The sequence below is a fragment of the Rana temporaria genome, chromosome 10 (assembly GCF_905171775.1).
Source record: "Rana temporaria chromosome 10, aRanTem1.1, whole genome shotgun sequence".
Lineage (NCBI taxonomy): Eukaryota > Metazoa > Chordata > Amphibia > Anura > Ranidae > Rana > Rana temporaria.
Window position 1 is genome coordinate 139,609,753 of NC_053498.1, and position 12,366 is coordinate 139,622,118.

The 12,366-nt window shown below is 47.0% G+C and overlaps 1 protein-coding gene across 1 annotated transcript in view; it reads left to right on the top strand.

Moving 5' to 3' along the window:
* Positions 1 to 12,366, top strand: part of PIK3CD (phosphatidylinositol-4,5-bisphosphate 3-kinase catalytic subunit delta) — a 63,042-nt gene that overhangs the window by 26,666 nt on the left and 24,010 nt on the right. Inside the window, exons 2-3 of the mRNA XM_040326399.1 lie at positions 9,615 to 9,784; positions 10,654 to 10,882. Coding sequence (XP_040182333.1) covers positions 9,644 to 9,784; positions 10,654 to 10,882 — 370 coding nt within the window. The 5' untranslated portion in view covers positions 9,615 to 9,643. The remainder of the gene's footprint in view (positions 1 to 9,614; positions 9,785 to 10,653; positions 10,883 to 12,366) is intronic.

Sequence of the window (12,366 nt, forward strand, 5' to 3'; positions counted from 1 at the left end):
GGTTTGGTAACACTTTAAAGATGGAAATCTCGCACATTCTCAGGGTGTTTGTGTTACTGCCTGAAGGTCCTTTTTTTAACCACTTCATTACTGGGCACTTAAACCCCCTTCGTGCCCAGACCAATTTTCAGCTTTCAGCACTGACGCATTTTGAATGACAATTGCGCGGTCATACAACACTGTACCCAAATTAAATTTTTATCATTTTTTTCCCGACAAATAGAGCTTTCTTTTGGTGGTATTTGATCACCTCTGCGATTTTTTTTATTTTTTTTATTTTTTGCGCTATAAACATAAAAAAACAGAACATTTTGAAAAAGAAACACTATTTTTTACTTTTTGTTATAATATCCATTTTTTTTTTTAAATAAAAATTTCCCTCGGTTTAGGCCGATACGTATTCTTCTACATATTTTTGTTAAAAAAAATCGCAATAAGCGTATATGGATTGGTTTGCGCAAAAGTTATAGCGCCTACAAAATAGGGGATAGATTTATGATTATTTTTTTTTTTTTTTTTTACTAGTAATGGCAGCGATTTGCTTTTTTTTTTTTTTTTTTTTTTTTTTTTTTTTGTCAGGCCTGCGATATTGCGGCGGACGTATCGGACACTTTTGAAACACAATTTTGGGACCATTCACATTTATACAGCGACCAGTGCTATAAAAATGCACTAATTACTGTATATATGTGACTGGCAGGGAAGGGGTTAACACTAGGGGGTGAGGAAGGAGTTAAATGTGTTCCCTCATTGTGTTCTTACTGTGTGGGGGGAGGGGGACTGACTGGGGGAGGTGACCGATGCTGTGTCCCTATGTAAAGGGACACAGATCGGTCTCCTCTCCTCTGACAGCACGTGGAGCTCTGTGTTTACACACAGAGCTCCACGTCCCTGCTGTGTCACCGACGATCACGGGTACCCGGCGGACATCGCGGCCACCAGGCACTCGCATCGGCTCCCGAGCGATGCGCCGGGCACGTTGTTTCCCCGCGGCGCGCACGGGGAATGACAACAGGACATCCACCCGGCACTTGAGAGCCGCGCTGTGGACGTCTTTCGTCCGTAGCGCGGATCACAAGTGGTTAAAAGCTGAAATTCTAGTGCAGTAATTCTTACAACCTAGGGACCTATGTAGGTATGTACGTGCCATGCCTGTGGGAGTAGGGTTGCCACATTGTCTCTTAAACCAGGACACATAATAATTACACGGGTTCTGTGGCTGATTAAAGTGGTGTTCCAACTGAAATTTAAGTCGGCAGCTACAAATACTGTATTTGCCGACTTTTAATAATCGGACACTCGCCTGTCCCAGGGTCCAGCGGAACGGAGCCCCACTCCTCTACGCTGCGCAAAAATGACTAATGTGGGCGCCCGGCTGTGGTTTGGTTTCACAACCGGGCACTTACTGCGAATGCACAAGGTGCCCTGTGACTGGCTGCGCGATCATATGGGACCTGTGATGTGTACCAGATGTTTGCCGAGAGGGGGGGGAACCTTCCGGCGCTGTGGGTCCCAGGGAGGAAGTGGGAGCCTCTTAAAAAGGGGTTTCCAATCCCCCCCCCCCCAAAATGACATGCCAGATGTGGCATGTCTAGGGGTAGGTAGGGGTGCAACGGATCAAAAAACTCATGGTTCGGATCGTTCCTCGGATCAGTCGTCGCGGATCGGATCATTTTTCGGATCAGCAAATAAAAAAAAATTCTCCCCCACTGTAATATACACACACCCCCCCCCCCCTCCTCTCGGGGCAAGAGACGCCCCTCGGGCAGTACAGACTCTCCCAGCGTGTGCTTCTTCCCCACGAGTGCGGGGTCCTCCTCTGTGGGTGTAAACAGAGGAGGGCCGCCGCCGGGTGTACCAAGATGGCCACGGCTCCGGAGCTAGGCCGAAGCCGCGGCCTTTCCTAATGTTATTCCTGCGGCTTCGGAGCTAGGCTGAAGCCGCGGCCTTTCCTAGCATTAGGGCCGCGGCCCTGGAGGTAGGCCGAAGCCGCGGCCATAACTTTAGGAAAGACCGCGGCTTCGGCCTAGCTACGAAGCCGCGGACATAACATTAGGAAAGCCCGCGGCTTCGGCCTAGCTCCGGAGCCGCGGCAATCCGCGGATCAGTGTGTTCCGATCCGAAGGGGGTGACCCATTCGGATCACGGATCAACTGTGATCCGTTGCACCCCTAGGGGTAGGGGTGCAACGGATCAAAAAACTCACCACCCCCACTGTAATGTCCAGAGCTAGGCCAAAGCCGCGGCCTTTCCTATGCTATGGCTGACGCAGTGGAGCTCTGCGGTTCCGGTGGTGTGCCATTCAGAACATGTTAACCCGTTCGGGTCACGGATCAATGGCGATCCGTTGCACCCCTATCTAAGGGTCACCATCACTTAAAGCGGAAGATCCATTTTTGAGTGCAACTCTGCTTTAAGGTGGTAATTAAACTCGCTTTGTGCCTTATCTGCATTAAATCGGCCTCCGAACCTGTGTGATGTGTCCTGGATTAAAGGGGTGATGTGGGACCCCTGTGTAAATTTAGAAATCGCTGTGCTAGAGAGCACTATCGTAGTGATTGTCGCTAGCTTCTGGGTCCCCGTGCTGCCATGATGCTTAGTGAACACAGGAGGTCGCTTGCTCCACACAAGCGCCATTCAGAGAACACACTACATTTTCTCAGTGAATGTAAAGCCGCCTCTGATTGGGCGAAGGTGGATAGGTGGGCGGTGAGATCGCGATATTCGGAGAACACTTTGCATGTATTGAGAAAATTCAAAGGGGGTTGATTTGACTAAAACTGGAGAGTGCAAAATCCGGTGCAGCTCTGTCAAAGTAGAACTATAGGAAAAACTCTTTGTTTTGGATAGAGCTAGGGAGGGTTATAACCCCTCTCGGGTTATTATTTTTCGCAGTCTGTGTGCCATTGTGGAGATTTACTATATTTACCGCGCACCCCTAAAGTTGCCGTGAATCCTGTGGAAAAAAAGTTTTTTTTTTTGTACTTGCAGTTTTGGTTTCTTGCGCGGCGGCCTTGTCGGGTCCGGCGGCTTCGGGTGTCCTCTTCGTCGTTCTGCGGCTTCGGGTGTCCTCCTTCGTCGGGTCCGGCGTCCTTCTGCGGCTTCGGGTGTCCTCTTCGTCGGGTCCGGCGTCCTTCTGCGGCTTCGGGTGTCCTCTTCGTCGGGTCCGGCGTCCTTCTGAGGCTTCGGGTGTCCTCTTAGTCGGGTCTGGCGGCGTCCTCCCCGCTCGTTTCCCGTGCCGAGTTTGAATACTGCGCCGATATATACCGAGCGCAGTACACTCGTGTATCGTCGGGCAGGCTCGGCAACTCTCGCGCTGACGTCCTGTACGCTCAGGACGTCAGCGCGAGAGGCGCGGAGACTGCCCGAAGATGCACGAGTGTACTGCGCTCGGTATATGCCGGCGCAGTATTCAAACTTGTGGCGGGAAAGCGGGTATCGGCGTATACCGCGCCCCCACGATTTAGCCCTGATTTTCAAGGCAAAATAGTGCGCGGTATACGCCGATAAATACGGTACTTTCACTTTCTGTCTTGTAGCCAAACAGAAAGTGAGAGGATATCCCTGTAAATTAAGTTCAGCAACGTATAGCGGGACTGTGATATTGCGGCAGACAAATCGGACACCTAACTGACACTTATTTTGGGACTAGTGACAGTGCTAAAAATTACGCTGGCTGGGAAGGGGTTAACACCAGTGGCAATCAAAGGACCTGGAAGCTAGCGGCTGTAGTAGTGGGGTCTTCAGTGATCTCTAACTGCAGCAAAGAGAAGTAAAAAAAGCCAAGGTGGAGTTCTGCTTTAAGTTGAATAATCCCGGGCCACAGAATGGTGGCTGTTATCAAGGAGGGAGGGATATGTAGGGTGGATTGGGGCCTTGGATGATTCACGTGTCCTGTATACCGTACACTGCGTATGTCTTCCAGATGTGAAATATCATGGAGGATTTTACAGCGTTTAGCAATTTGGTTTTAGCTGCTCAGTTCTTCCGAAAAACACTTGAACCCCAACTGTGCCGTATGTAATAACACCGCGCAATCTCTGGCAGCTCATTGTGGGCTTCTTTTTATTTTCTTGGTGTAAATGTATTAATCATAGGAGCCCAGGAGAACCTTGTGTGTGTGTGTGTGTGCTTTTATTTATACTTTTTTTTACTCTGTGTCAGTGAGGGTTAAAGTGATACTAAACAGAAGTGTTACTTGCTATAATTCATTCACATAAATCGTGTGTGTGTGTGTGTGTGTGTGTGTGGGTAGATTATATCTAGTGTGTAGGTAGGTAGATTATATATATATATGTGTGTGTGTGTGTGTGTGTAGATTATATCTATCGTGTGTGTGTGTGTGTGTGTGTGCTTTTATTTATACGTTTTTTACTCTGTGTCAGTGAGGGTTAAACTGATACTAAACAGAAGTGTTACTTGCTATAATTCACATAAATCGTGTGTGTGTGTGTGTGTGTGTAGATTATATCTAGTGTGTGTGTAGGTAGATTATATATATGTGTGTGTGTGTGTGTGTGTGGATTATATCTAGTGTGTGTGTGTGTAGGTAGATTATATATATATATATATATGTGTGTGTGTGTGTGTGGGTAGATTATATATATATATATATATATATATATATATATATATATATATATGTGTGTGTGTGTGTGTGTGTGTGTGTGTGTGTGTGTGTGTGTGTGTAGGTAGGTAGATTATATATATATATATATGTGTGTGTGTGTGTGTAGATTATATATATATATATATATGTGTGTGTGTGTGTGTGTGTGTAGATTATATCTAGTGTGTGTGTGTGTGTGTGTGTTCATTTTTTTTTTTTTTTTTTTTTGTTTTGTTTATAAAACTTTGTAAATAAGTAATATTGATGGGCACTGTTGGTTGGCACTGATAGGCAACACAGGGCACTGAAGGGTGATTATGGGTGGCTCTGGGCACTGATGGGCATCCCTGGTGGCACTGGTACACATTGTGCATGGGCACTGATTGGCAGCTGCCTGGGCACTGATTGACATATCCCTGGTGGTCCAGTGTGGGTGGTCCTGGCAGCATCTTGATGGTCCTAGGCGGGCATCCAAGGGGGGGGGCTATGCTGATATACAGCGTGTGATACTGACACGCCGCACCACTGATCGCCGTAATGTGTGCCCCTATGGGAACGCAGCGGCTGTTGTCCTGCTGGACGCCATATGATGCCTAGTCGGGATAACTGAACCACTGCCTGGCTGTGGCTGGGCAGGAACTGGTTAAAAATAATAATAATAATATTCCCGACGAGCAATTCAAATTCTTGCATTCTATGCACCAAGGTGAAAAACCTTCTGTAATGCAGCTGCCCCCCAGACCCCCTGTTTCTCTCTTTGGGGACGAGAACACCAGCTCTAGGCGGTGTCTTGTGCCCTGATTGGATGGATAGTGATGGCAGTGCAGCCATTAGCTTCCCCTGCTGTCAATCAAATCCAACGATGCGGCTGCTGCGTGGGGCCGAGTCACTGCTGTCTGACAATAGACGCAGCAGCAGGAATCGGGAGTGCGCCCGCATGGGTGTCCTGAAGGAGTGCGCTTCTCTGACGGGGCACTCAAGAGGTGGAGCCATGAGTGCCGTTGAGGGACCCCAGAAGAGGAGAATCGGTGGCACTCTGTGCAAAACCATCTGCACAGTGGAGGCAAGTATGACATATTTGTTAAAAAAAAAACAAAAACAAACGTGGGTTTAGTAACCCTTTAACCACCTAAGCCCGGGACCATTTTGCAGCTAAATGCCCAGGCCAGGTTTTGCGATTCGGCACTGCGTCGCTTTAACAGACAATTGCGCGACGTGGCTCCCAAACAAAATTGGTGTCCTTTTTTTCCCCACAAATGGAGCTTTCTTTTGGTGGTATTTGATCACCTCCTGCGTTTTTTTATTTTTTTATTTTTTGCGCTATAGACAAAAATAGAGCGACACTTTTGAAAAAAATGAAATATTTTTTACTTTTTGCTATAATAAATATCCCCCAAAAGCATATATATATATATATATATATATATATATAAAAAAAAAAAATTCCCTCAGTTTAGGTGGATACGTATTCTTCTACCTATTTTTGGTAAAAAAAAAATCGCAATAAGAGTTTATCAATTGGTTTGCGCAAAATTTATAGCGTTTACAAAATAGGGGATAGTTTTTTTTTTTTTTTTTACTACTAATGGCGGCGATCAGCGTTTTTTTTCGTGACTGCGACATTATGGCGGACACTTCGGACAATTTTGACACATTTTTGGGACCATTGTCATTTTCACAGCAAAAAATGCATTTAAATTGCATTGTTTATTGTGAAAATGACAGTTGCAGTTTGGGAGTTAAACACAGGGGGCGCTGTAGGAGTTGGGGTTCACCTAGTGTGTTTACAACTGTAGGGGGGTGTGGCTGTAGGACTGACGTCATTGATCGAGTCTCCCTATATAAGGGATCACTCGATCGATGCGCCGCCACAGTGAAGCACGGGGAAGCCATGTTTACATACGGCTCTCCCCCGTTCTTCAGCTCCGGGGAGCGATCGCGAGGGGGCGGCTATAAACGAATAGCCGCGCTGTCATCCCGGATCGCTCCCCGCGGGTTAGCGCCCGCCGCATGTACTGGGGGGGTCCCGATCGGACCCGCGGCAAGGAGGGGACGTACCTGTACGCCCATCTGCCTGTACGAGCCATTCTGTGGACGTATATGTACATGCAGCGGGCGTTAACCAGTTAATGAAAACCTGACATTGCTGTCCCCCTCCTGAAAACGCGAGTTTCCTGCTGCCATGCCAGTTTTCTGGCCCGTCATACTTTGTTCTTCCTCCTGAATGCCTTCAAGTCAAAAACTCCACAATGACTTCATCTGAATTCCCTTGCTGCATACCGGACCTGGTTCAGTGACTGAGAACCCACTGAAGCCAGCATGATGGCCAATGATCTGGCTTCTTCGAAGCCTCGGCAAACCCCAGGATCTTTCTCATGGCAGGTGCCTTCTACAGACACGTTTTGTTGTTGTTGAATCTCTACATAGCAGTTCAGGAACGCAACTCCTCCCAGACTGACGATCCTTCCAAGAATTGACAGTTACAAGACTTGCAGTTTCACATTCCAGCAGAAGGTTTTTGGGGTTTTTATCAGGAATTCACCTTTTGACACTCGATCTGAACAGGTCTGACCAGTTCCTTCCTCGAACACACCGACGGCTGTACATGAGTGCCATATCGCGAGAAATAGAGGTTGGGTCCTTCAGAAGAATTTAGAAAGCTGGATTACGTTGACCATTACTATGTTAGTGGAGACTCTCTCAGCCAAGGTTCCATGGGTTCCTCCAGGGGCAAGGGGTTGTAAAAGTATGTGTTTATTAATTATTATTTTGTTTATTTATTTTCTAGATGGGTTCCTTTTTTAAGCTAGTGGTTTACGTGTCTTTTCCTTCCAATTTCCCTTCTAAATGGTTTTTTTCTTTGTCTGAATTTCTCACTTCCTGTTCCTCCTCGGTAAGCTTGCCCCTATCATCCGAGCCGTTCTGGCTGGGGGTTAGTCGGCATGCTCGCTCCCTCTTGAGACCTCTCCCTCCCACGGCGATTGGTGGTGCGGCGTGTCAGTTTCACACACTATATCAGCGTAGCCCCCCCCCCCCCCCCCCCAGAACCACCCACACGACCACCAGGTATGTTACCCTAGACCAGTGATGGTGAACCTTGGCACCCCAGATGTTTTGGAACTACATTTCCCATGAGGCTCATGCACTCTGCAGTGTAGTGGAGCATCATGGGGAAATGTAGTTCCAAAACATCTGGGGTGCCAAGGTTCGCCATCACTGCCCTAGACCACCAGGTATGTCACCCTAGACCACCAGGGATTGGCTGGGGGTTAGTCAGCGTGCTCGCTCCCTCCCAAGGCGATTGGTGGTGCGGCGTGTCAGTTTCACACACTGTATATCAGCGTAGCCCCCCCCCCCCCCCAGAACCACCCACACGACCACCAGGTATGTCACCCTAGACCACCAGGGATATGTCAATCAGTGCCCAGATGCGCAGAGTCTCCCTGCAGGGATGTTTTCCCAAGGGAGGGGGGCGAGCACACTGACTAACCCCCAGCCAGAACGGCTCGGATGATGGGGGGCAAGCTTACTGAGGAGGAACAGGAAGTGAGAAATTCAGACAAAGGGGGAGGGGGGGACATTTAGAAGGGAAATTGAAGGAAAAGGTAAGTGAACCAACAATGCACTAGCTTAAAGGAACCAATTTAGAAAATAAAAATCCTTTACTACCCCTTTAAGCATTGAGAAATTTCACTCGTATCGTTTTTTTTTTTTTTTTTTTATGCCATCTGCAAGGGGTGATTCTTCCCACTGACCACAAGGCTAATGTACTGTGAGTTGTAGATAATGGTAATTACTGGCAGGGGTTCCCTGAGACCGGGATGTTAATAAAAGCGTAAAAAAGGTTAAAGGGCGTGTTGTTGCATAGATCATGCTTGTGATGGTCCATTAGTTCTGCTGTATGGGAATGTACGTCGGCATTAACCATATTAACCTAAAGGGCAAACATTACCTGTGCTGAGTATCTCCTAAACCTGAGCTATGTATTGTCCTATTGGAACTTCTACAGACAGGTGCATATAGATTTAGGCTGTCCATGGAAGATGCAGCTGTGATTTACTGCTCAATATTCTAGGTGTGTGTTCTTTCTTTTTTTGGGGGGGGGGGGGGAATGCAACATCTTTGTGACAGTAATAGGCAGTGACGGGTACTCTTTATGGAGGGGTCTTTAGGACCCCAAACCCCTCCTCTGCACTTGAAAGTATTCAAAACGGCTTGAAGCAATATCGGTACGTTTCTGATCGGTGCGTTAAAAAGTATAATTATCGGCCGCTCTGATAATCTGTCAACCCCCTAAATACTTACATGGGTTGGTGCATCCCTACTTGGGGAACTAAAGCCTCATACACACGATACAAATATATTTGAAATTTGTATTTATTTTTTGGCAATAACATGGTGTGGGTGGATTTCTGGGTCGTGCCCCTCCAGCCTGTGCCTTTTTAGAATAACAGGGAGGTGAAGCCTCCACCAATCAAGATGTAATATCCCATCCTCATTGTGTTAAGCTGGTTAGTGGACATGGGGGAGGGAGAGAGTGGGCTGTCATTTACCACGACCGCTATACCACTTTATTACTCTATAGTCACATGGGCTGCTCGGATGTGATGGGGAGGAAATGCTCAGCATAGAAACTCACTGAAAACTGAATGAATATTGATTTTCTAGGCAGAAGTCAATGGCTGGACTGCCTTCTGCACAACTAAACCTGTATGCTGGAAGTCTTCCCATCCTCTTTTGTGTGCTGTGAATGGGGAAAATTACAGAATTTTATATATATATATATATATATATATATATATATATATATATATATATATATATATATATATATATATATATATATATATTATATTTGTATGTGGGCAGTGTAATGGATGTTGGGTTTTGTGGGATTGTGTTCTGGAGGGAAAAAATCATGTGCTCTCCTCTTGCACTTGCTCACCAGGAATCGGGACAGGAACACAAGTTTGCTACATAAACTATTATGCTTTTGTCTTTGCAGGGCCGGAGGGGCGGTAGCCAGAGGGCAGGATGCCGCCCGGAGTTTACTGCCCAGTGGACTTCTGGGCCAAGGAGGAGAATAAAAAAATCTTGGTGGACTTCCTGCTCCCCACTGGAATTTACCTCCGCTTCCCTGTGCCGTGCAATGCCAGTCTTGGAAACATTAAGAAGGTAATTAAGCCAGCCCGAGCTTTTGTGATTTTGCTTGATTGCTACAGTCTAAACTCGGGGCCTTCAAAAAAAAAAAAAAAATGCTGATCCTTTTTGTCATCTTAGAATCTGAAATTGGCAATTTAAGAAAACATTGGTCTTTATGGCCACTTTCACACTGAGGCGTTTTACAGGCGTTTTTTGCACTAAAAAGTGCCTGTAAGCTGCCTCTTTTGCAGCCCCATAGAGTTCTTTCACGCTGGGTCAGTGTGCTTTCAGGACCGGGGGGGGGGAGGGAGGAACTGCAAGCGGCATCTATGGGGCGATGCGAGAGCGGCGCATGCACCACTCCTAAACTGCCCCTGCCATTGAAATCAATGGCCAGCGCTGCCTAAGCGCCTGATCACCTCTGTGTTGGGGTGTGTTTTTTTTTTTTATATCAAATATCATTCTTGTTGAATGTCCTACAGTTCAGTTTTATGACCTAAAACGCATCTAGAAGGATGGTGGAGAATGCCAATTTACTCATGCTGGGTGAGAGAAGTAATCACACGCAGTCATCTGCCAAGGGTCAGTTTTCCTTGGATGGATTATTCACGATGTAGCATACACACCACTGCAAAGTTCCTCATGGGAGTGCTTTGTGGGAGTGGCTGCCAAGTGTAATCTGAAATCTCATTGGCTGATGTCGCTTGCTTCACTCTGCACCTTTTTTATTTTTGGTTGCTCTTTCCTATCAAGTCCTCTGGGTCTTTAAAGCCTAAATGGCTATAAAGACAATGTTATTTCTCTCCTTACTGCTTGTCTTATCAACAAATGATGGATGTAACAATATTTTTTTTTTTTTTTTTTTTTTTACCCGTGACTATAAATGTTGTTACCATCTGCAGTTACTATGGGAGCAGGCGCAGCAGGAGCCGATGTTCCACACCCTGGGGTCCCCGTCCTCCTACGTCTTTACTTGCATCAACCAGACGGCGGAGCAGCAAGAGCTGGAAGACGAGCAGAGGCGACTTTGCGACATTCAGCCTTTCTTACCGGTCCTGAGGCTCGTGGCCAAGGAGGGTGACCGGGCCGAGAAGCTTCTGAACTCCCAGATCAGCCTACTCATTAACAAAGGTGAGCATGGAGGGGACTTTAAAGCGGTATTAAAATCAACTTTTTTTTTTTTTTTATATAAATGTGCCCCCAGGGGGTTTATGCCATCATGTGCTAGTATGCACCACAGATTGGAAAATTATGGCAGATGTACCTGTCATACCAGCGCTGCACTGTCATTGCTCCATCTGGTTCAGGGCCCTTCCACCTTTGCCCAGTCTTCTTTCCACGTTCGCTGTCTCCAACCACTTGACTGGCTGGGCCGCCATGACCTCACTGCATGCACACAGGCGTCACTTCAGCACAGAACGGCTCAGATTACATTGCCTTTGACATGCGGGAGAGGCATTTCTTACAGAAGAGACCACTAGGTTATAAAAACTTTCTTTCTTTTCAGTTTTTGACTTTATTACCGCGATCAGGGCCATTAGGACAGGCAAACCAAGGAATTGCTTGGGGCCCCGTGCTGGATCACCCACCCCCCCCCCCCCCCCGTAACTCACGCGATGCACCGAAGGAGGAGGAAAAAGTAATTTTCGGTAGCGGCCAAATAAAATAATCCACCCCCCAAACCCCACTCGCTTCTGAATTTGAAGCCCCCCACATGATCCTCCTTGCTGGTTTCTGTGCTTTCATTTTTTTCATTGTATAGGTCAGTGTTTCTCAACTCGAGTCCCCGAAGCTTCTCCAACAGGTTATGTTTTCAGGCATTCCATTATTTTAGACAGGTGCTTTGATCAGTTTCACTGCCTTTAGTAATTACCACAGCCGTTTTTATCTGAGGAAAATCCTGAAAACAAGACGTGTTGGAGCACCTTGAGGACTGGGGTTGAGAAACGTTGCTGGTATAGGTTATCCTCCAAAGGGGGCAACTGCGAACCGAGGGCCAGATGTTGCCCTTTGCTAGCCTTTACCTGGCCCTTGGGGTAGTCTTCCCACTGATACCAATGATGGGACACTACTCCTATTGACTACCCCCCCCCCCCCCCAAGGCCATATTTATTCTCAATGACACTGGGCCTGGGACATTTTTTGCTCTCGCTGGCCGCAATCTGGCTCTCCTAAAGTGTGAAGGACAATAAGTTGGCCCTTTTTGTTTGGAGACCCCCTAATCTAACCCAAGCCAATGCTAGCTTGTCCTCCAATGATGGCTGGCTTTGTTGAGGGGACTCTACTATACTTCCTGTCTCAGCGACATCACTGGAAGTGAGAGGGAAGTTCCCCACTGGGGCCCAGATAATGATAAAAGCCTAGTTGTGGAGTTCCACTTAAGTGCAATATCTGCACCTTGATGCAGACAAATCTGTCTGTAGGCTATAGATCACAGGTCTCCAAACTTTCTAAACAAAGGACCATTTTACTGTACTTCAGGGGGGCCGGACTATGGCAGTAGAAAATGTCCCGACATCAGTGGGAGTAAACGGTGCCTCATCTTTAGTGTCAATGAGTGGAATTGTGCTCCATTGTTAATGTCATTTGGTAGGAAGAATCATGCCCTGTCAGTG